This window comes from Sceloporus occidentalis, unplaced genomic scaffold, assembly GCF_023333645.1.
Source record: "Sceloporus occidentalis isolate IW3139 unplaced genomic scaffold, rSceOcc1.0.p SCAF_5, whole genome shotgun sequence".
Classification (NCBI taxonomy): domain Eukaryota; kingdom Metazoa; phylum Chordata; class Lepidosauria; order Squamata; family Phrynosomatidae; genus Sceloporus; species Sceloporus occidentalis.
The window spans coordinates 104,196,263-104,219,245 of record NW_028316985.1 but is presented as its reverse complement, the minus strand read 5'-3'; the positions used below and the strand labels follow the sequence as shown (position 1 = coordinate 104,219,245).

At 39.3% G+C, this 22,983-nt stretch overlaps 1 protein-coding gene across 8 annotated transcripts in view; it reads left to right on the top strand.

The window, feature by feature from the left end:
* PCLO (piccolo presynaptic cytomatrix protein) overlaps nt 1-22,983 on the top strand; it is a 288,390-nt gene that overhangs the window by 194,650 nt on the left and 70,757 nt on the right. For 7 of the 8 annotated variants that reach the window (XM_089525010.1, XM_089525004.1, XM_089525006.1 and 4 more), the window contains one exon: nt 9,376-9,501. In XM_089525010.1, the coding sequence (XP_089381136.1) occupies nt 9,376-9,501 (126 nt within the window). Of the gene's footprint in view, nt 1-9,375; nt 9,502-22,983 lie in introns of those variants that run through there. The other variant, XM_089525009.1, reaches the window with a different exon arrangement.

Below are 22,983 nucleotides of genomic sequence, written 5' to 3'. Positions count from 1 at the left end.
CAGCTAGCACTTTCCTCCCAAGATTAAATTGAAGGTTCTATCATTTTCCCCTGCCTTATTATTAAATGTTGCTGTTTTCTCAAAATTTGGAGGCAGAAAACCAGTCATTTGTTCTTCTCAGCCCACCCACTCTATATTCTAGCACACTTGTCTCCTTTTTCTTTCTGTAAGATCTGAGCCAAGAACGGCCCAAAGAAATTTGGAAACTGACAGACAGCCATAGTTCATATGAGGCTGGAAAAAGTAGTGTTGCCTTCATTTTTTCCACATGAGAAAGAGCACATTTTCTTTCAGTGACATGTCCCAGGAAACATCAAATGCACATTTCTCACTTTAGTTTCTGGAACTATTTTTGATATGATGGAGTCACTGTTATTTTGTGACCCTATCACTATAACATCATCCATGCTACAACCCCCCCCCCCAAAAAAAAAAACCCAAAACCACCTTCAGTAGCTTCAAATAAATAGATCATCCCCATTTGGAAGTTTTCTGGAGCTGAAGTGATGCTTAAAGGTAGCCTTTTGAAACATTAGTGCCCCAATAGAGTTAAAGTAGCTTCATGAAGCCTTTAATCAATGATATTTGGAAATTTGGTTCTACCCTCGTGTATGTTCCAGAACTCATATGCTATACAATTATCTTCTATTCATCTGGGTTAAATCAACACAGATACCTACATCTCCATATTATTTTTTCCTTGGGATGAGCACTGGATTGCATCGCACTATTCCATGGGCTCATCCACTACAGTAGGCCCTTCCTTATGCAGGGGATCAATTCTGGACCACCCTCCGATGTAAGGGAAATATTGTGTATGCTCGTGCCCCATTGCAAACAATGTGCTCATGGCGTGCATTTCTTTGATTGCCACTCAGCTTCAGTGTATGCTTGAAGCTGTGTATGATGTGCCCATGTATGACAGCCATACCACCCTGAACATGTCTGATCTCGGAAGATAAGCAGGGTTGGGCCTGGTTAGTACTTGGATGGGAGCATAGATTATTCTAAATATTTTAATACATAGACTGGTTGCCTATTTCTTTTACCATTATGCTATTGCTATTGCTTGATGACTTTTCTGTGAACTTTCCCATTGTAGCTAGATGTTTTCCTTATAGCATCTTCCCATTGTATGCTGCTTATGATTCTTGCCTGACTTCAGTAATCTTTGCCTCAAGTGTCATCTAAATACCGCCTGTGGGACATCAGTGACATCTGCTCGGAAACCCAGGTCTAAGGGCCATTGTTTCTTTGACTGAGTCAACCCTCCTGTGTCATGTTCTTCTCTCCCTACTGCCTTCAAATTTACTGAGTATTATCATATTATTATTATTATCATTATTATTATTTACTTGTATCCCACCTGTCTCTCAACCATGGCCAGATCTGACTTCTCTAGGAACAGGCACAGTTGCCGTACTAGCTTTAACTGTGCAAATGCACTCCTGGTCACTGCTGAAACCTGAGCCTCTAGGCTCAGAGATGAATCCAGGAGTACCTCCAAATATGAACCTGAGTTTTCAGGGGGAGTGTATCCCCAGCTAACCTATTTTCCACTGAGTCATGTTGTTCAATGTCCAAAGCCTGATCACTCCAGTTTCGTCATTCTGGCTTTTAGGAAGAGTTCAGGCTTGATTTGTTCTTGGACCCTTTATTTGTCATTTCATTTTTATTTTTATTTTTTTGTCTTGTGTTTTTAACCCTTGAAATTCCCAAATCTACTCCTCCATTTAGGTTAATCAGTGGAAATTGTAAATGGAAATGGATCTCTGGGATGATAATAATAATAATAATAATAATAATAATAATAATACTTTATTTATACCCCGCCTCTCCATCAGGATGCTGTGGCCATTTTTTTTTTCTTTCCAGAAATGCAGACCTTCATTCACCTCTACTATCCTTGATGGGCTGGAGTGTCTCTTGGTGTTCCTTTTCTTCCCCCACCCCATATTTATTTATTTATTTATTTATTTATTTATTGCTTCCAGAGGTTTACAAATCTGTACACTACCATCATATTTTGTTAAACTTGTTACCCAAACTTTTGAGTGTACAGTATTGCACTAACAGCTGACAAAGCAAAGAATGGTAACTGCTAAGCCCTCTCTGTCCCATTTGGCCTTTTTCCTTTACCTTTCAGCCAGTAACTTCTCTCATAGGAGTTTATCATACACCTGGACTTCCGCTATGCTCCCGTAACCCCAACATCACCAATCTGCAATGGGAGCCCCCTGGTGGGATCACGCCTGGCTTTATTAAAGTGGAACAGATCAATTCGTTATTAAAAAAGAGCCCTTTTCCTAACAATTACGATAATGCTTCCATGACAAAAATGGAAGCATTCCATTTTAATAGCACCAGGCGCGATCCCACCAGGAGCCTCCCATCACAGATTGGTGACATTGGGGCGACAGAAGCATAGTGGAACTCAAGGTGTGTGATAAACTCCATAGCAGTGCATTCAGAAGAGAAATTGCTGGAAAGAAAATGATTCTGTGCATTTTCAAAAAGTAAATACTTACTACAAAGTAGGTACCGCAGTTTCACTGTTAACAGGTATTTTGGCTTTTAAAGTCCCAAAGAAGGAGCACTCACAGTACTTGATTGGTGACTTCTGCTGTTTGCTATGCACTCCAAAATGTCTGGTTATTATTACTGCTGGAGAAACAATTCATGATTAGATACAAAGCTGCTGTAAAGGAGTATTAGCCTCCTCCGCTAATGAAGAATTGCTAGGTGAAGTGATGCATGACAAATTTTCTCCATTTCTTCATGAAACAGCTGATGAAAAATTGCAGTGTTACAGATATGATTGAGAACGAGAAATGATTTATCTGTCCAGGTGATCCTTTCAGTCACAAAGCATGACTTTGACCCCTACTATTTCAGAATGAGCAACATGTTATTATTAGATTAAATAGGGCCTGTCAAGTTCTAAGAATTTTTCATGCCAGCTCTGTGTTTAACCCTTTGTAATAAACAGAGGATCAAAAAGTCATTTTGAATTTTAAAAGTACAATTATCTCAATCACTCACTTAAATTTATTCTAAATAACAAGAGTACATGATAATAGATTAGGAAAAAAAGTTTCTACACTTTCCATTTCCTTAAATCATTGTTCAGTCTTTTTCTCCAAATTCATGTCTCTACACTGAACAGCTCCTTTCCCTTACTTTTCTATGCAGGCATCTTTTACTGTCCTGTTAGACCTGTCCTACATCATTATTGTACTGTTTATACTTATGTATAAGTCTAGAAATTTAAGTCAAAAAATTGACACAAAAATCCTGAGTCGTCTTATCCATGGGTCATTGTAAGTACCGTATCTTAACTCTTGTTTAAAAGAAGGAACCATCTCCTGATGAAAAACAAGAGTATAATATGTGAGGCACCGACACCCCCCCCCCCCTCTACTCTCTCATCCATCCAGTCTTAAGAGTAAGCACAAAGAGTTATGTCCGCTGGAATTTTGTAAGTTCTTTGATATTGTTTTACTTTGCTTCATCCTTTAGATCCCTTAAATTTTATCCTCGACGTATCCACAAGTCATAGCAAAATCCATAATTTCATACCCCAAAACCTGCCCTTGATACATGAGGTCGACTTATAGTCGCATATATGGTAATCCCCATTCCTGTATAACATACCATTGGTTTATCGACTGCTTGTTCTCTGTGCAGAGTCTCATGTTTTCAGGATTGCTTGGGAAAAGTTTAGTCTAAACCCAGTCTGTTCTCAGTCTTGAAATGTCAACAGACTTTTGGAGGCTTGTAGGATTCTAGTGCTCTCTCATTCACACTCCACCATTGTTTCTCGTCTAACATCATTGATTTCCTTTAAATTTTTCATTTCTAGCCATGATAACCAAGATGCTATAACACCTAATTCATAAATGAACAATAATAATTGCTAGAACAATATCAATAAAACATCATTATGTGTTCTCTTTTTTGGTCAGGCTATCCATGAGGAATAATCCCCTCAGTTGGGATTTTGAAAGTCACAGGCATTTTCCATTTTCACCCTCATTATGGGTTTGGAAAGAGGCAGGAATTTTTCAAAGCGTAATTCATTTTTTGTTATACATGACAAAAGGTGACAAATTATTTGCACGCCTTGTTCTTTATTTGAAAATAAGTCAAATTGGTTTCAATAGAATACAAATATGTGTAGGAGTTTTTAGTCTTTTTAATATTTCTCCATCAGGTGCTTCCGTATCCCGTTAGATTCAGCTAAGCAACATTCATTTAGGACATCATAATAAAGTGAAAATTCTGACCACGTAATATTATAAAATTATAAAATGCTCCATAGACTAAAATTATTCCCAATCTTGACTTGGAGTGAATATAGGAGATATCTTTACACATTGCTTATACAAATCTTCCTGTCTTTGCTTCCATATGTCATGCTTTGGTGTGTGTAATGAACTACTAATATTTAATTTAAAGAGCTTTTATCACTTTTAGAGATATTAGAACAAATTCATTAGATCTGGGATGTATGTTGTTTCTCTGCCTTAAGGTTGAAAGCTTTCATGCTGACTCCCGTCACTTATAGAACTGCCAAATGTCATAATGAATTACATGAAAACAATACCAGAGGAGTTTAAGTTTTATTATTATTATTATTATTACAAATAACCTACTTGGAATAAAACAACATCTAGCTTTGATAACATAAACAGAACCCTGTGGCATCCCACCGGTCACTTCTGTCCAGGGTGAAGAGGAACCACTGGTAAGCCTCCTTTGGGTTAGGTTGGTCAACCAATTACAAATCCACCTAACAATAGCATTCTCTAGCCTACATTTTACTTTATTTGTTTACAGAAATACAATGGTGGGGCCTTGTCACTGAAATTGAGATATGCTGCATCCATAGCATTCCCTTTATCTACCAAGATGGTACTTTATATTTTTAAAAAAGAGAGACCAGATTAGTCTGGCATGACTTGTTTTTGAGAGACCCATTATGACTTTCTAAATGCTTACAGACCATCTGTTTAATGATTTGCTCTAGATTTTTTTTTTAGTATTGATGTCAGTGCAACTGAGCAGTAATTATTTGAGTCTCCCCCTCCCCTTTTTAAAAATGGAGACATTTGCCCTCCTCCAATCTTCTGGGATTTCTCCTATTCTTGAGGAATTCTAAAAGATTATTGACAGTGGCTCTTAGATTACATTTGACAGTTATTTCAATACCCTTGGATCTATTTGATCTGGACCTGGAGACTTGAATTCATTACGCTTGACCAGGTATTCCTGTACTATCACTTTACCTATTCTGTGCTGTATTTCCCCTATTTCATCATTGTGAGGAATCTCTGAGTCTCCCTCCCTTCTCCTACCTGAGCGGGATTGGACTCCTTCAGACCACCTTTTACCTAAAGAACTCACTGCCAACCCCCAATGATTGGCTCTTTTTGCTTTAGCAATGTCCTGGAACGTTGCTGGGAATTCAATTGGCACTTCCCTTGCTGACCATAGGGGGAAAAATGGGCCAGGATAAGGCATGTGAAAAGGAGTGCAAGAGATGTGGAGTACTTTTAAAGAAAAAGGTTTTATTCTAAGGAAATTCTGTAGCAAAAGGATAGCTCCTACTTGAAGAGCCACCTAATCCTCCAGATGCTGATAGAAAGTATAAATGACAGAGTAAAATTGTTTCAGCCAAATCAAGGAAAGAATCAAAATACCCGATCACAGCTGGCTGCTACACTCTCCTCTGGGTGAGGAGGATTCCCAGCAGACAATGGATCATTAAGTAAATGGATGCCCTGTAGACCTTGCCATTCAACAACAGAACCATACACAGATAAACATGCAAATCACCTCCTCTCAACCAACAGTATATATACCCCCCACTCTTCCATGCCAATATTCTCTGAGGATGCCGGGCAGAGCTGCTAGCAAAACATCAGGAATAAACTCTTCTAGAACATGGCCTCATAGCCTGAAGAACCCATAATAAACTATGTGTGTCCAAGATTTTAACCTAGGTCACTCTGGTGTGATGGTACAGCAGGTTAAACCAGAACCTCTGGAGTGCAATTTGGTGGTTATATTGGGGGGGGGGGGAGATCTACCTTATTGAACTTTATCATACAGGGTTCCAGGAAGGGACAAGAACAGGACAAAAGGAGCCTGGAAGGGAACTGAATGAGTGGAGGATGCACTTTACTGCACACAGGAAGTCCCTCACTCGTTCCGGTCCCTGCCCTTCCCTTCCCAATACATCCCCAGAGGAGGAGAGTTTTGAGAATTGTTTTGAACAAGAATCGCCCCCTATGAAATGGATGGGGAATGGAACAGAACAAATGAGGGACTTTGCATGCAATAAAATGTGTCCCCCCACTCGTTCCACACTCATTCCTGGCTCCTTCCATTCCATTCTCTCCCTGCCTGGAGTTCGTGGTGCGATAAAGTTCATTGTCTTTAAAGGCAAATGGGGGGGCAGCATTTCACCAGGGACAACAAATGTCCCTGATAAAAAAGAATGGTTAGAGCACATGGCATTGGCCATGCCAAGTGAACTCAAAGAATAAGGTGTATATTAATGTCGACATGGGCTCTCTTCCTTTCTACCCCACTTAACATATGAACTGGATGGGCCACCTCAAGATCCATATGCCTGAAGGATTCACTTGTGTGATTTAACCCCATTAAAACAAAAGGGAAGATCACTTAAATGACTGCCCACGTATGACAGTTAGCATTGGGGGGGGGGGGACACTGAGCAATTACTCTTTTATGGCTTGTGGCTATATTCACTCTGCTGGGGCTGTGTTACTGATTCATAAATTGAAATATAGTAATTTCAACTACTGTAACAAGGGTGGGAAAACCAGCCTTTAAGGTTCCGAGATAAAAGACTGAATCATCACACTTGTGATTCTGGCTTTTATCTCAGGAACTAAAGAGCACCCCAGTATTGGGAGCATTTCAAATTATAAAGATGGCAAGCTAAATTAAGCATGCATGAATTAATATCTCATTGGTACTTAGAGTTCTTAATGTGGATAATGCAATAAAACTACCATTGTCAATTTAGTACAAATGAGACATTTGTCAAATTTAATGTTGCTTCCAGAGAATATTCAGGACTTGTAGACCTGTTCTACTTCTAGTTTTTCAAGGTGTGAAACCTATTAAGAAACTGATCTTCCATTTTATCTGTTTGCCAGCCATCTGAAGTGTGTCCTCTACTTTTTTCATGAGAAATAGAGATTTTTTTTCTCCTAAGGTGAACAAAAATGTATGTCCCAAAACTATTTCTTGAAAGATACCTCACAAACAAATTTATCTATATATTCATGTCATATTACCTTGCTGCTGTCCGCAGTCCTCATTGACTGCAACTGTTATTGTCATCGTTCTCTTCTTGAAAATAACATTTCTTCCAAATAACAAGGCTATCATCACATAGCCAGTTGTATTCTTCTATTTGATCTGTCAAACCCAACCAAACCAGTGATTTCATGTAAAGCAAACTTAGTTTGCATGAAGGTGTTTAGCACCACTTAACCTCATATTATTCTGTAACTAGAACTTATATCAGCACTGTTGTGAGAAAGAGGGCTAAAGCAGTCAACTTACCCATATGCTTTACTTCAATGGCACACCAGCATTACAGTGAAAGCATGACAAAAGTTCCTTTCCTCTTGTTCCACAAAAGTCTTCTCTTCCCCCATATACAAGCTTCAGATGGTTTTTATAGCCTTTCACAAGACAAATTTGGGATGCCTCAGGAGGCAGCAGTGGGAAGGGTGATATTACCACCACCCACCCATTATACTGGTTCTTCTGTTCTGCCGAGTGAAATCTAGCATTGGATATTGCCATGTTTTATTTTTAATGAAAAATCAAAATTTTTAACATAACAAACTTAGATGTGATTATGAAACTACAAGTGATATCAACACTGCAATCCTCTTGCTGTCTGCTTTATAACTTATTATTTCTCTAGGCATTTTAATTTGTCGATTTGGTTTTATCTAATCTGCCTTCCTGGATGATGATGTGTCATTACGTCTTCTGCTTTTCATTTTATTATATTTGCAATATTTTAATAAATAAACAGACTGATGTTTAAGAGCAAACCAAGATGGAGTACAGGTTGAGTTTCTCTTATCTGAAATGTTTGGGGCCAGAAGTGTTTCGGATTTCAGATTGGTTGTTAATTTTTTTTAGTGTTTAAAAATACATAATGAGATATCTTTGAGATGAAACCCAGGTCTAAACAAGAAACTCATTTATGTTTCATATACAACTTATACACATAGCCTGAAGGTGACCTTGGGCAAGTCATACGCTCTCAGCCTCAGGGAAAGGCAATGGAAAACCTCCTCTGAACAAATCTTGTCAAGAAAACCCCACGATAGCTTTGCCTTAGGGTCCCCATAAGTTGGAAATTACTTGAAGGCACACCACCACCACAACAACAACTTTATACAATATTTTTATTAATTTGGTGCATGAAACAAAGTTCATGTACTTGAACCATCAGAAAGCAAAGGTGTCACTGAAGATTATCGCACCGGGGTTAAAACATTCCCCAGTGCATTCTAACGGGGGCACGAACGGAGCATGAAGGGAACGCGATGGGGCCCAGAATGCCACTTTACTGCACAGCAGAATGCCGCCTTTGCCGCCGGGCATTCCCATCGCGTTCCCATTGAGTTCCAGGGGACACCATTTCTGGGGACGCTTTGAAACAGTTCCCAGAAATGGCGCCCTCTGGAACTCAATAGGAACGCAATGAGAATGCCCGGCAGCAAAGGTGGCTTTCCGCTGTGCAGTAAATTGGTGTTCTGGGCCCCATCGCGTTCCCGTCACGCTCCGTGCGCGCCCCCGTTAGAATGCACCGGGGAATGTTTTAACCCTGGTGCGATAATCTTCACTATCTCAGCCACCCATTTAAATATTTTGGTTTTTGGAGTATTTTGGATTGTTGAATTCTAGATAACGGAGACTCAACCTGTACTTGGAATACTTTGCTGGAGAGCTCAAGTACACTCTACTGAATTTTACAGTACTAAATATTTCTGTTAAAAGAACTTCAAGGGAATTAGTAAGTGGATAGCACTCGACTTCAGACTTTGTGCTAAACCTGTCACAGCCCAAAAGGGCTTTGAAAATAAAAGATAATAATTCACTTTCCCATTCCATAGTTAGCTAGGATTGCCCTGTATGACTGTGCTCTTTTTCATCCTTACTTGGCTGGGAATAAGCCCCATTAAACACAATACGACTTATGTCTCAGTAGACGTGTTTTCGATAGAAACAGTGCAACAAGTAAATGAACAACTAAAATAGCTTGAATTTTATCTCTGTACTTTAATGCAACTGTCTTTTCTCTCCTTACTGCAGGCAATGGACTTGGAATCCGAATTGTAGGTGGGAAAGAGATTCCTGGAACCAATGGAGAAATTGGTGCTTACATTGCTAAAATCCTACCAGGTGGAAGTGCTGAGCAAACAGGGAAACTTATGGAAGGTACATTTCCTCAGTCTTATTTGGAGTTCTGCTAGGGACATGCTAAGAGTTTAATTGTCCTCATGACGAATTTAATGGAGACCTGGGAAAGATGAAAGAGAAGCAGATAAACCTCCTAGAGTCTAATCATTGAGGTCCAGTGTATGAAGAGCTAATAATAAAGAAACTGTAGAAAGACAGGTAGTTCCTAAGTGCCAACAACAGTGGCAAGATCAGTATATAGTCCCAGGCTATATATCCCAGGGCAATGAAATGAATTTGCTTATTTAGTTCTCAGAAGCTGCAGAAGGAAACCAAATAAGGATTTTTAATCATAGAAACAATAAAACCATATAAAAATCTAAGGGAACTGTTGAATTTTCTATTTGCCTGTGTTTTCAAATATCTGTTGTTTTGATGAAAGTGAAGGCCACTTTGATTTTCATGATTTTATATTTAGATTGTTGCAGGATAGCAAAGCTGGTTAGTTCTAGTAGGGTAACTATGCCACAAAATACACTACACTATAAACTACTATGCAGAGGCATCACCCAGGGGGGAGTGTACAGTACACCCAGTGGGATGATATAACCAGTGGGACTGGTGTAGCTACTAGACTAGTGAGAAATGCATTGCTCAGGCTTGCATCCTTCCAAGGTCGCTAAAATGAGTACCCAGCTTGTTGGGGGCAAATTAGCTTACAGTTGTAAACCACTTACACACTGCTTAGGCAGTATGAAGCAGTATATAAATGAAGCTTGTTTGTTTGTTTTCCACATGCCCAACCACTGCGCCAGATCCCCAATTGGCCTGGAAGCCATAGCACTGCCTCCCTCAGCATCATCCGCTTCTAGGGGGGGAAGTCATTTAAATTCAGTCTGGTGAGCAGCTGCGCCAAACCCTGAACCAGCCCTCTGGAGGCCACCACAGCACCTCAGTAGTGACCATTGCTGGGGGGGTTGTGCCTTATGTTAGAGCCTGGCATGGCTGCTGGTGGACTAGCCACACCAAACCCTGAATGAGGCCTCTGGAGGATATAGCGCTGCCTCCCCCGCAGCAGCAGGTGCTGCTGGGGGTACCTTTCATTCAGATTCTGGCATGGCTGCTGGGTAAGCATCCCTGCCAGACCCTGAATGAGCTGTCAAGACACCACAATGGTCTGTGCAGGCTGTGGCTGGTCAGACCAAGAGGGCAGATGAGTGGGGCAGTAAAAGAGAGGGAAGGAGGGAGGGAGGGATAGTGGGGCAGTCTGCCACTCCACACACCCCACAGCCCTTTCTGGGGCTTGCAGCAAATGACACTAAGCTTACTGACACTACTGCTAACATGTCAGCTCTTATCCTTAAGGCTGAAGTATTGGCTAATATCCTATTACTGAATTACAGTGGTGTAAATTACAGTAACTTCACTACAACTCACTTTTATGATCACTGCGTAGGCCACAATTCCATTCTGACAACACAACAACTCAAACCCCATATGTTTTATGTTTTAAATTCTACATTGTTTAATTGTATTTTAAGGGGGTGGGTGGGTTGAGGGTTCGGACTATATATTTTAATCTTGTAAGCCACCCCGATTGTATTTTGTAGAGAGGCGGGATATAAATAAATGTTGTTGTTGTTATTCAAACTCACCTTAGAAGCAGTACATCCTTTCCCCAACACATTCATTTCTCTATTGTCAGAGAGCAAGAAGATGAACAGGAATGTATCCAGCTATTTTCTTATAGCTAGATGTACTGCAAGGACTTCATCCACAGACAGCTTGCAAGGACCATTAAGTGCATGTCCAGCTACAGGAGAACAGTTGAATGCATCTCTATTCATCCTCAGCTCTCCAATAATATGGAAATGGCCATGGTACTGGGGTGTCCATAGTGGCAGCATTATTTATAAAAGTAGTGTCACTGGGGAGAGGGGTGTGGGAGGGCACAAACCATATCAGGTGAAACCTCAGAAGGGCCAGCCACCCTCCCCTTACAGAGATTCCCTGCAGCTGCAGTTTATGGGGCTGCTATGGGCCTGCTCCCTGGGGGCACACAGGACTTCTCTCACCCTCCCTGGGGGCCTGGGGCTGCTCCTTGGTGTCGCGCATGGCATAACCCCCCATAAGTCTCCCCCCTCCCATGAGTGACCTCACCAGGTGACACCAACCCTAGGGATGCCACTGCTTATAAAGTGAGTTTTGGGGGAATAACATCAGGAGATATGGCTATAAAGATGGAGTATATGACATGCATACATATTCTGATGCAGGATTTCAGCCACTGATATGAATTTTCTTCTAAGGTACAGGTCTGACACAAATAAGATTATGTATGTTTTATGGTAGATTAAAGCAACAACTGATTTGGTAAGGCAGATGACCTTAAAAGGATCAGAACAGCTCATAATTTGTCCATCATGCATATTTAGGTTTTGTAAAGAAAGATGATGCTCAGAATCAGCACTGAGAGTTGCTATAATATATCTATGATAAATAGAATCCAGTGATGTGTTATTTTATCATAAGTGCCATATGTTTTATAAAAATTCAATACTTCTCTTCTATAGATCAGGTAGTATTTTTATCTACTTACTTATCTCTCATGTAGCTGAGAAGAGGCCCTCTCTGTGTAATTTTTTAAAATTATATAAACTATAGTAAAAAAAAATTAATTACTATAGTTGTCAAAATTTACTCCTGCATTCAAGTTTGCATTCTGGCAAGTTTTGGCTTGGAGTGATCATTGGTTGGGGGTTGTGCATTTGAAGATATACACAGGACAGATAGAGCTCTTTCTTATATTTGATATCCCCTTACAAAATAACCCAATAGTGATTCAACAATAAGAACTGGTTTTGCACAACCTCTTTACAACTTGGTTGGTCCCTCCAGCAAACCTGAACTGTGATAGGATGTCAGATTGAGTTTGTGTCACTAAGTACAAAATTGATATGGCAGCAATCAATAATCTTTACCTGCCATGGTTATGGTGCCCTATAATTCTTCAATCCATACAATGTGTGGATACACAAATTTAAGTAAGTACATAGAGTGTGTGGAGATTCAAATACAGCCTACTAGTTATATGTCTGGCAGATGTCTATTTTGAAAAACAAAAGTTTGGTTCTTCTGCCTGTTTAGAACTCTGAAAATGAGGATGGGATGTAGGTTCAAGCACTTGGCAAACTACAATGCACTATTCATAGACTTTGGCTTGATAAGATACATATTCAGGCTGGGTTCAGGCAAAAATATAAGTTGATTATTTGTATCCAATTCATTTGCTCAGTTCTAACTTCTGTGTTATAGTTTGTCTGCTTCAATTTATGACTACTTCAGAGTCAGGGGAATTAATGTCATTCGAATCTCATAGTATTTGTTTTAGTGAGTTATGCTGCTGCCATTTACTCAACATTCTATTCTCTGACACACTGTTCTTTCACAGCATGAAATCACTCTGAAAAATTCCCTCCCCTCTTCCCAAAACATTTCTGAATTTTAAGCACAGGCCCAAGCAATATCTTATGAAATCAAATAAAGCCCCCCCCCCCAAAAAAAAAGGTAGATTATATTAAGGTGCTGCAGAAATCCCATCTTCATTTTCCTTTCTCAGTGTCCCGAGTGGAGGAGATAGAATATCCTGCTTTCACAACTGGTTCTCATGCCAATTTTTACTGCACCAGTAAGAGGTCAGTGGCCGGGACATGAAGTCTGCTGGCAGTTTGTTAATCTACCTTGTACAATTTGATATAAGGACATACTGACCAGCTTGTGACATGTCTTTACATTTTGCAGCTATGACTTACACAAATGTTGGTGGTTCATATTTGTAAAGCCGCTAACTCTATTTTCACCCTGAGTATATCTAGTCACTTTTATGAAGTTTTGGGAAGTGTATATGTGCCAATACCCAACAGCTTTCATGTGTAGTTCTAAACCATCTTGTAAGTCTTTTTAGAACACTTCCACAGTTAACAACATGTTTCCCCACCACCACCATAAAAAACCTGACCTCTCATATTTTGAAAGGTCAAAGTATTTGGTCAGGAGATTAAACTTGCTACAGTATTTGAGCAAGAATTGGAAGGAGACAGAGTTGTAGTGAATTGATGGGAAACAATAACGTGACTCACAATGTATAGTGCTACCTTTGCGACATGAAAAATACTGTAATACAAAAGGACATGGAAATGCTTTTCAGCCACTGCATTCAATATCCACAAACCATTCCTTTCATACGAGGAGAATTTGGGAACCAGACAAGCTCTGTGCTAAATAAAAACAAAAGCATAAAGAATCTGTATATTGCATCCAGAAAAGGAAAGAATTCTCAAAATTAAAAATAATATATGTTCATCCTCTAGTTACAAGTAGCTGAAGTTAAGGTATGACTTGTTCAGAGTGTGGTCTGTTTTATGAGAGTTCTTGGAGAGGCAAACTCAGAAAGTAGTACTCAGGGATTTACCTACTCTTTTCCTACTATATATCATTTGATAATTAGTTGCATAATATTTAAGTGACTAAAACTGTAATTCTGCACACACTGACATGGGAGTAAATATCACTGAACTAAGGGACACTTATTTACACAATTGAAAGCATTATGCTGCACATAACAAAGATTATACTGTGATCAAAATGAATTCTTGGAAAAAAATACTCAATTTATCGCAGTTTCCCACACCAGGGATTCTGACACCTATAAGCTAAGAATTTAGGTTTTCTAAGCTCTGGTTAAAATAAAAGCCTTCATTCTGCTCATTTTGAGTCACAGTTGTGGTGAATGGCTGTCTTTTCCATAACTTGGCAATGTAAAAAGTGGAAGCCCCAATCTGAAAAGATGAACACATACTTCTCACTGACAAAACTTAGATGCAAAAATTCTCTAAGGACAGGATGCTGCCACCAAATGGTAGTGTTTTAGAATAAAATCTAACAAAATTAGAAGTGGAGTTATTCTGAATTATTTTACAACACTCTCTCGCCTCTTTTTCCCTTTTACTCTTTCTCAAGTTTTGCCCTCAAAGTGTATTTCAAGGTTACTTCTTTCTTTTTTAAAAAAAAAAAAAAAAGTTTAATCTACGATGATAGTAACCAACAATGGCTCAGATGAGATGTTTTTGAATCATTCTTTGAATCATGTGGTTAGAGTCATGATGCACAGATACACTAAATATTTCTAAACATCCAACCCTCAAAGATGGAGCTTGGAAATTAAAAAGCATTTTTGTAAAACTCCATTCAACTATAGCATGAAATGAACAGTTTATGCAAATTAATGTAATGACAAATATTTCAAATTTCACATTAAAAGAAAAATTTCTATTTAATGCCATCAACCATGTTCCATTATGAGTTCTATTCTTATCTCTTTCACAGTTTTGGCAAGGGAAATTAGTTTCAGGGAAACAGATTAGGTATATCTGAAGGAGAAGAAGAATCAAGGATGTTTGTAGGAAATGCCGCATCATAATTCTTGTCTGAACATCCTTTTCTAAATCATATCTACCCACAGAAAGTAACAGATCTATGCAATTATCTGAAATTTATCTGAAATCAATTATATCTTGGTTTATAATTTGTTTTTTCAAGAAAAACCGGAGCTTAGTAAGTTTTGTTTTTGGTTTGCTTTTTCACAGAATTCACAGAATCTCCGACCTTCATGATCAGTGGTGGAGGATTCTGGGAGTCGTAGTCAAAGTCACATCCACATATTTTGTGAAAAACACAACCCAAATTTCCTTTACCAGATGTGACAGCAAACAGCAGTTTGTCATAAACTTTTTCTTGAATAAGAGAAAGAGGATGTCCATATAAGCAGCTAAACTTAATTCCACAGTTTGGTATTGTGCATAAACTGAGCTGTAAAGCTGATACAACCATATTTGTTCTTTACTATTTCTGGCCCTTTCAGGTTTCCCCACTACCATAAAACACAGAGTTAATAATTTCAAAACTGCCAAATATTGGGAGACTTGGGGACTGAAAGAAATATGCGGCATTCCAATTAATTTGTGAGTCATGGATATGTATGACTTCACTGGTTGTTATATGCAGCTCTTTATCGAAAATCCTTTCTCACTTCACAATTAACTTGATGAAGATGGACAGAAAAGTCAATACTATTAAAACTGATTTCATAGGCAGTTATTCAGAAAGCTAGTAGGGGTTACCTGGGAGTGGAGCAGAGGATATAGATATCATTAATCCAGTCAATTTGAGGACTTCGAGATTTTATGAAACACAACAAGGGTAAAATGAATCTAAGTAAAATAAACTGCCATTATCCCAAAGACATGAACAGCGATCATTTGCATCAGCTGTCACAACACTGTCACTTCTTTCATAAATCAACAGCTGCTTTGCATTTTGATATCTGCAAGGTGTACATGACAAATGCAAAAGTCTCATTTCCTTTAACTAGGGCCTACTATGATCTGTCTTGTGCAATAAGATGCAGCTCCTTCATGATGTTTTACTGTACTGGTGGTAAGAGATGCACAGTTTTTAAAAGGTGAAGAAAATGGAGTAGTGACTGAGATAGATGTACACAGCAATTATAATTAATTCTTACTCTGTGCTCTGATTATAACTTTAGTCATGTTAGAAGCACTCCATGAACAAGAGAATTATTTCTGCTGAGAGTTTTATGACAATATGCCCAAGGAACAGCATATAGCCACTTGACTTGAGAGAGATAGAGATTGAAAGAGCTAAAGTGAACTTGGGATTTATGATATTCCTGAATAAAATATTACATTTTTCCCCAAGGAGAAATTTATTAGACATGAAATTAGTGTTTTCAGTGGCTACTGAGACTTACCCATCCACATGTTGTAAATTTCAGTGCTGTGCATCTTAATTTATTTTAATGGCATGGGGAAAATCCCAACTATTAACTTTCAATAGATGGAAACATTCTAGAAGATGATGATGCATGGAGGTTTGTTTACTATTCCCTCTCCTGTTCAGCCTTTCCTAATATAAAATGACATGACACACACAAAGATGGAGGTATCAGCAAATGCAGGACTCTCCTGAGTTTTGTACAACAAGCACATTGAAGACTGAATGAGTTCAATTGTCGTGGAATTTTGTTTGGTTGTTTGTGATAAATACTTAAAATCTGGGATGGGATTGAGTCTACGGTAGGGAGAGGCTGAGATTCTAGTCGAGATTGGCCCTCTTGACATCATAAGATAGCACACTGAGGATTGAATCTTATTTGGGGGGAGACGTGTAGGATATAAATTCAATCAATAAATCAGTAAAGTGGTCAACAGCTTCATCTCCAGCATGAAATCAAGACATCAACTGAGGAAGGGGAATTTGTCATGATATCTACAGTGCATGCATGGTATTCTCAGAGAAACTCCTGCCTTTTTACAAAACTAGTGTCTTTTCTCTTTGTAAAGAAAAGGACATGTACAGTGAAAGCAGAATAGAACAAGCTGATTTGTCACACGGACACAAAGTCCTCCTCCAGAGATGCATACTACTCCAAAACTACTTACTGCAAGGCAACAGTTACCACATTTTTCCATAGTGTGTATTACAAAACTGCCCAAAAAGCACTCTTGATAGTGCTCAAATTTTCTGTAAGATCATCATCAACATCTAAAAGCCTATGGCTTATATGAAGGAAAAATATTTGCAGGTTCTCTCATTTATCTTGTAAGGACAAATCAAGCCAGAATTTACAACCTGAAGCGGAATCGGGTACCTGGAACTCTAAACAGGGAGTACCCAACACTGCAATATTTTGTTGCAGAACAGTCTACTTATCTTTGGTAGTTAACCATGATAGTACAAAAAAGGGAAAGTGTATATTCAGGGGGTGTCACGAATAACAGAGACCATGGCAAAAATTGTGAACAGTTGTCTCCACTATGCCCTGTTTATATTCCTCCTGAAGTGTCAGTTTGCCCATGTGGTCACATTCACATGGGCTGACATATCAGCAGACAAATTTAAGCTGATTTTGCTGATAGTTGAGTTTCAAAGAAACCATGTAACCAGTAGTACCAGAATATGGGCTAAGAATCGTAATACTTCCTTATTGCTGTCCATTGCTTTGACCGAGCTGGTGTCAGCATGGGCTAGAATATCCTGGTCCTGGAATTCCCGCAACCTCCTCCATTACCTGGGGCCCTTCATTGAGACACCAGGTGGTTGTTCATATGTGCATCCCACTGTGCTGTCAAGCATCACCATCAGTGCTGCACGTCACTCACTCTGAAGTCAGAATCAGATGCCCAGCCTTGATCATATGGCTGGGCACCTTGTCCTGACCTCAGATCAAATGAAATTTGGCAGCAGTGATGGCACCAGGTGACACAGCAGGATACCTTTTAAACAGCTGCCCAGCATTGCAACAGAGGGTTCCGTATATTCTAGGAAGATCCAGAGCAAACAGGGAGTTTTTAAAATCTGTTTTAAAGTTGAGTTTGGATATTTAATTGAGTTTGGATATTTTTCCAGACTGTTCACACCAGACATAGGGACTGGGCAATGCGTTGTCCAGAGAACATGATGGAGTGTTTTATTTGGTCCATGTAGAGAGGGCCCTAATGGAGAATTGAAAACTACTGCTGCCTCCAGGGAATCATATTTTGTTTTCATATGGGTTTCTGTCTTTGAGGGAACTGGACATGGATACAAGTTAGTTTTTGGTGCAAGCATGAGTGTGCTGACTGTAAAAATTCCATTATGTGGATTTTGCTTTAAATATTTTCAGAATAATAAATGGGTGTGTGGGGGGGGGGGAAGCATAAGAGAGTAGAAATAGATTGGTGTTGCTTCCTAACAAGCAACTTGTTGTTGTTTTTTGTGATGTGGCCTGTAAATTTTCAGTTTTCAGACTAAAACACAACATTTAAAAAAAAAACTACAGAATTAGGAGTTATTGCAATTTCTCCCTTTACTGCTACTTCGGTTTCTATGTCGTGTAGACTTTCAATTTTTGTATAATAATTGTGCATATGTATGCACTGAGAATTTTTTGTATATTTTAAGCCTATCTTTCTTTCTTATGGTAAGCAGCCTGGTATGCAAGCGTAAGGATCTGCTAACTTAAAGATGTTGAGAGCTTTCTGTTTGCCAGGTAGGAATACATGGAAATTATAATTATCCATTCTGAGGTCAAAAAATGGGATCTCCAACAGTTGAAAACCCCCATCAGGAAGAATAATAAATCAGCAAGAATCTTGTGCAATTTTTTCCATCACAGAAAACACTCCCTCCCCCCAGGAAACCTATTTTCTGCATAAAAACAGAGTTTTACCCCCCTTTTAAAAACACATTTTTTTTCTCCCCAGAATAATTCTCACTATGTGTTCGAATCAAAGAGTCCGTATAGACAGGCCAAAATAAAGCTGCTTCAGGTCACTTTGGAGGTATGCAGTCCTTAGATCTGGAGCATGGCTTTGGTGTGGCTTCCAGACTCTTAGGACGCATGCATCATTTAAACAGCATACCTCCAAAGTGACCCGAAGCAGCTTTATTTTGGCCTGTCTGTATGGGGCCAAAGATTGTAAAACTTAGATTTTTGGGGCCACACCACCCCAACTCTCCTAGTTTGAATTGCCAGTGGCCATGCTGGTTAGGGAATTCTTGGAAGTTATAGTACAAATGTGTAAATTCCAAGCTTAGGTTATAATGTGCATGTACAGCCATGTAGCTAGACAGGAGGTCTAATCAATTTCAGACAAATATGACAAGGAAGGCTGAAAACAAGAATACTCCCTCCATATGCATTTTTTCATCCTCCATGTTGTCTGGGTCAATGGCTGAAGTGAGGAGTCTCTTTTTTTGAATCTGGATGCATTCCACACATTCTAGAATCGATTCAAAGAAGATGCCTTAAGATTTTCACGAATCACCCTTCCTCAACACTCCACCTTCTGTGAAGCATAGTGAAGGGTCTGGAGATGTTGCCATCAGATAGAGAGGATTGCAGGCCAACACCTGATTATAAACATCTACATCTGAATCCAGCCCATTGAGTAAGTTGTTTACCAGAGCAATAATATTTCAATGCTTTCTTTATAAGTAAAACATAGAAAAGCAAACAGATTTAATTGGATTTCTATTTAAGCTTTAACCAGAAGACTTTCTTGTAGCCTGAGGAAATCAAAACAAGATTATGCGCTTGTACACTTCCCCCATTTATAGCTCAGTATTATGCATACTTACTCAGAATAAATTCTGACTGAACTAAATAGGATTTACATTACAGTGAGTGGTCATGGTTTCCCACTTCTAAACTGTCAGAAAAACCGTTACTGAAAGTGAAATGTAAACTCCAAGAACATTATCATTAGAGTGAACTTGATAGATGGGTTCCACTACCATGGTGAGCAAACATGGAAGCTCTGTGATCACATTTTTAGCCCTGGAAACACCATAGGCCACAGAGATGCCCAAAATGACCCACAAGCACCATAAAAAAGCATTCAAAATGGAAGTGGTTGGAAGTCCACTTCTGGTGTTTAACATTTATTAAGCTTATTTTTAGCTTGGGGACAGCAATATAAATGGCCTCTGCAACCTGCTTAAAAGGTGAATTGAAACCTCTAGGTGGTTTTAGAAAAGGAAATTCTCCCTTTTTCTTAGCTCGCTAGAAAAAAATGGTCCAGGGATTTTGGAGGGGTTTAAAAAAACCCAGACAGCTTTGAATACTGTATGTGGCCATAGGATCACATTTTGCCCACTCTGATTTACAGTACATCAGTGTATTTAGCCATGGCATTTCTTTATGTCCTTAGGAGAGACATTTCCCTTTTCATTCACACATGAGATTATGTGTTTTCTAAGGTGGTTCTTGCTCTGGTATGTGTGGATTTCATTTCAAGATTAAGTATCTTTTTTATTCCTTCAGGAAGATTCTTATTGCCATGCAAATATATGCAGATTTAATCAGTCAGATGATCAAAACACACACTATTAATAGACTAAGAGATCTTTAATTACTTTAGACTGAGCTTGCTGCATCACTTGAATTGTTTCTTTTTCTAAATATAGCAAATGCCATTCTCTTCCTAGTGGACATTGTCTGGCATTCTTAACCATAACACAAAAGGCTCATAGCACCCTGAAGACTAGGGATATTATCACATCTAGGAATCCTAGTGGGAGAGACGAGCCATCTAAAAGACAAAAACAGATGTTGGTGATTGTCGCATTATTAAAAAATTATCTTATCTCTGATGGGATACAGTTGTCTTTCAGATTGCAAGTGGATATTATCGCAGTCAAAAACACCACCACTGCCACCGGGCTACTGCACACTTTGCCAGCCAATTTTCAAAGACGAGAGCTTCCTGTGTTTGAAAATCAGCCAGGCTGCATGTGGGTTGCAATTGCTCAGCAGCAGTGGCAGCAACCCACTTGCAATCTGAAACACAACTGTACCCCTTTGGGATAAGACACTTTTTTTGTGATGCAATAATCTCTATTATCACATTTACCCATGTCTGGGCTGTAAGCAGCCTGTATCTGCCTGGGCAGCCCATCTGCAACCCAGACTTTTCCCACAGCTTTTTCAAGAATGGGAAAATCTCATTCTTGAAAAAGCTGTGGGAGAAGTCTGAGTTGGAGATGGGCTGTCCAAGTGAATATGGGCTCCTACAGCCCAGATATGGGTAAATGAGATAACATCTATTTTCATCTTTTAGATCCCATGTCTCTCCTGCTCCTGGGTGCAAGAATCTCCTAACAAACTAATCAAATTGTAAACTTTTGTTCCTGTATGTCTAAATTGTTTCCTCACAGAAATGCTACCTAGTGAATTCCATCTCACTGAGGCTGAGAATCTGCTCTACAGTTTAATTCTATATTTAAAGAATTGTCCATATTGCTGAAGTCTGTCCCCAAAATAGGTTCTGCAACCAGCTGCCATTCATTCACAGCATAGTGGAGAATTGTAAACAGCAACATCAAAGGGAATTGAATACACCATACACACACACACACACACACAACCCTACAGTGTTATTGAGAGAGACAATTTGTGCATGTGCTGAAGCAGACTATAGTCCATGAAAATTTATGCTATAGTATATTTTGTTAGTCTTTAAAGCAAATAGGGGAATGTTTTGTAACTTAATTTTGTTCCAAGCAAGAATGTTGGGGATCACATCCCAACAGTGTGTGGGGCCACATGACAAAGTGTGCAGAACCACAGAACTGCTGGCCTGTTCTTGTTCACTCACACACTCATACAACCACATTGTCCCTCTCCTTCTGCAATCAGTCTTTGTAAATGCATCCCTATATCCAACATAGATGGAAAGTGGACATGTATGACCAAGCAACATCAGAGTGTGGTCAAGATGGGAACGTTATTAATGAAGAAAAATGTACAAGTTATGTGAGCCTATCACAGTTTGGTTTTGTTTGAGTCTACTGGGCCTTTCTCCTCGGGTGGGTTCATTGAGCACAAACTACTTTTGCACTTTGAACTCAGTTTTGCACAAATGGCAGTAAGCCAGAATGAAGGGAGGAAATGGGAGAGGAGAGAAACTGGGACATTTTAAAAGCAACTGATAAAAGTGGGGCAATAGATTATTTGTTTGTTTATTTATTTATTTCACTTATATGCTGCCTTTCTCTTGGGATCCAAGGTGGTTTCCAGAAATAGTAAATGAGCAGTTGATAGGGATTAGGGGGCCACATTGACCACTTGAAAGAACTTGGAGAGCTGTAACCCCATGAATTTTTTTAAAAATATTTTCCCACCATTGCCCCCTAACCTAGGGGGCATTTTTTTACCCTTCTTTGCCATGTTAGGCTTAGTAGGGGCCTTTCTTCCATCAAGAAGTGAACTGGAAGTTGACTTTGGGATCACTTCTTTGGGAGAGAAAAAGGCCTCTCCTGGACCTAAAATGACTCGAAGAGATCCACAGACATGTCAAAATTGCCCTTGGGACAGGTGACCAGACATCCTCCTTTTCCAAGACATGTCCTACATTTCAGCCTTCTGAATGCCAATATGTCCGCCATTTTGAGCATGACTAAGAAGCATGAATTTACATGTATATTTATTGGTGTTTTTAGCTTTTATTTGGTAATCTCCTACAATTTTTCCTGAATGTCTCACATTTTAAGGTGCCTTGTCCTCCTCTGTAGTTACAGCATCTGCTCACCCTGCCTTCAGACATTTGAGATCAATCCGGTCCTCTCCTGAAAAAAATATTTTAAAATGGAGGCTGGGGGCCACCAAATGGGCCCAATGCCTTTTCCCACATCTTCCTTAAACTAGTGATTTATACAAGGTTGGATAAAGTCTTGCCCTCTTTTTGTTGTTGACCTGCATCTTCCAACATTCCTCACTATTGGTTATGCTGACTATTCTGTGAGGAGCATTTTTGGAATATAATGAGTGAGATCCTGCTGCAGCGCAATGAACTGGACAACATTCAATTTGCATATGGAGTGCAATTAGCTTTGGATCCTGCCCAGGTCTTTGAATTTCCAGTTCTTTCATTTTGGAATAACTGCTGTTGACAGCAGTGA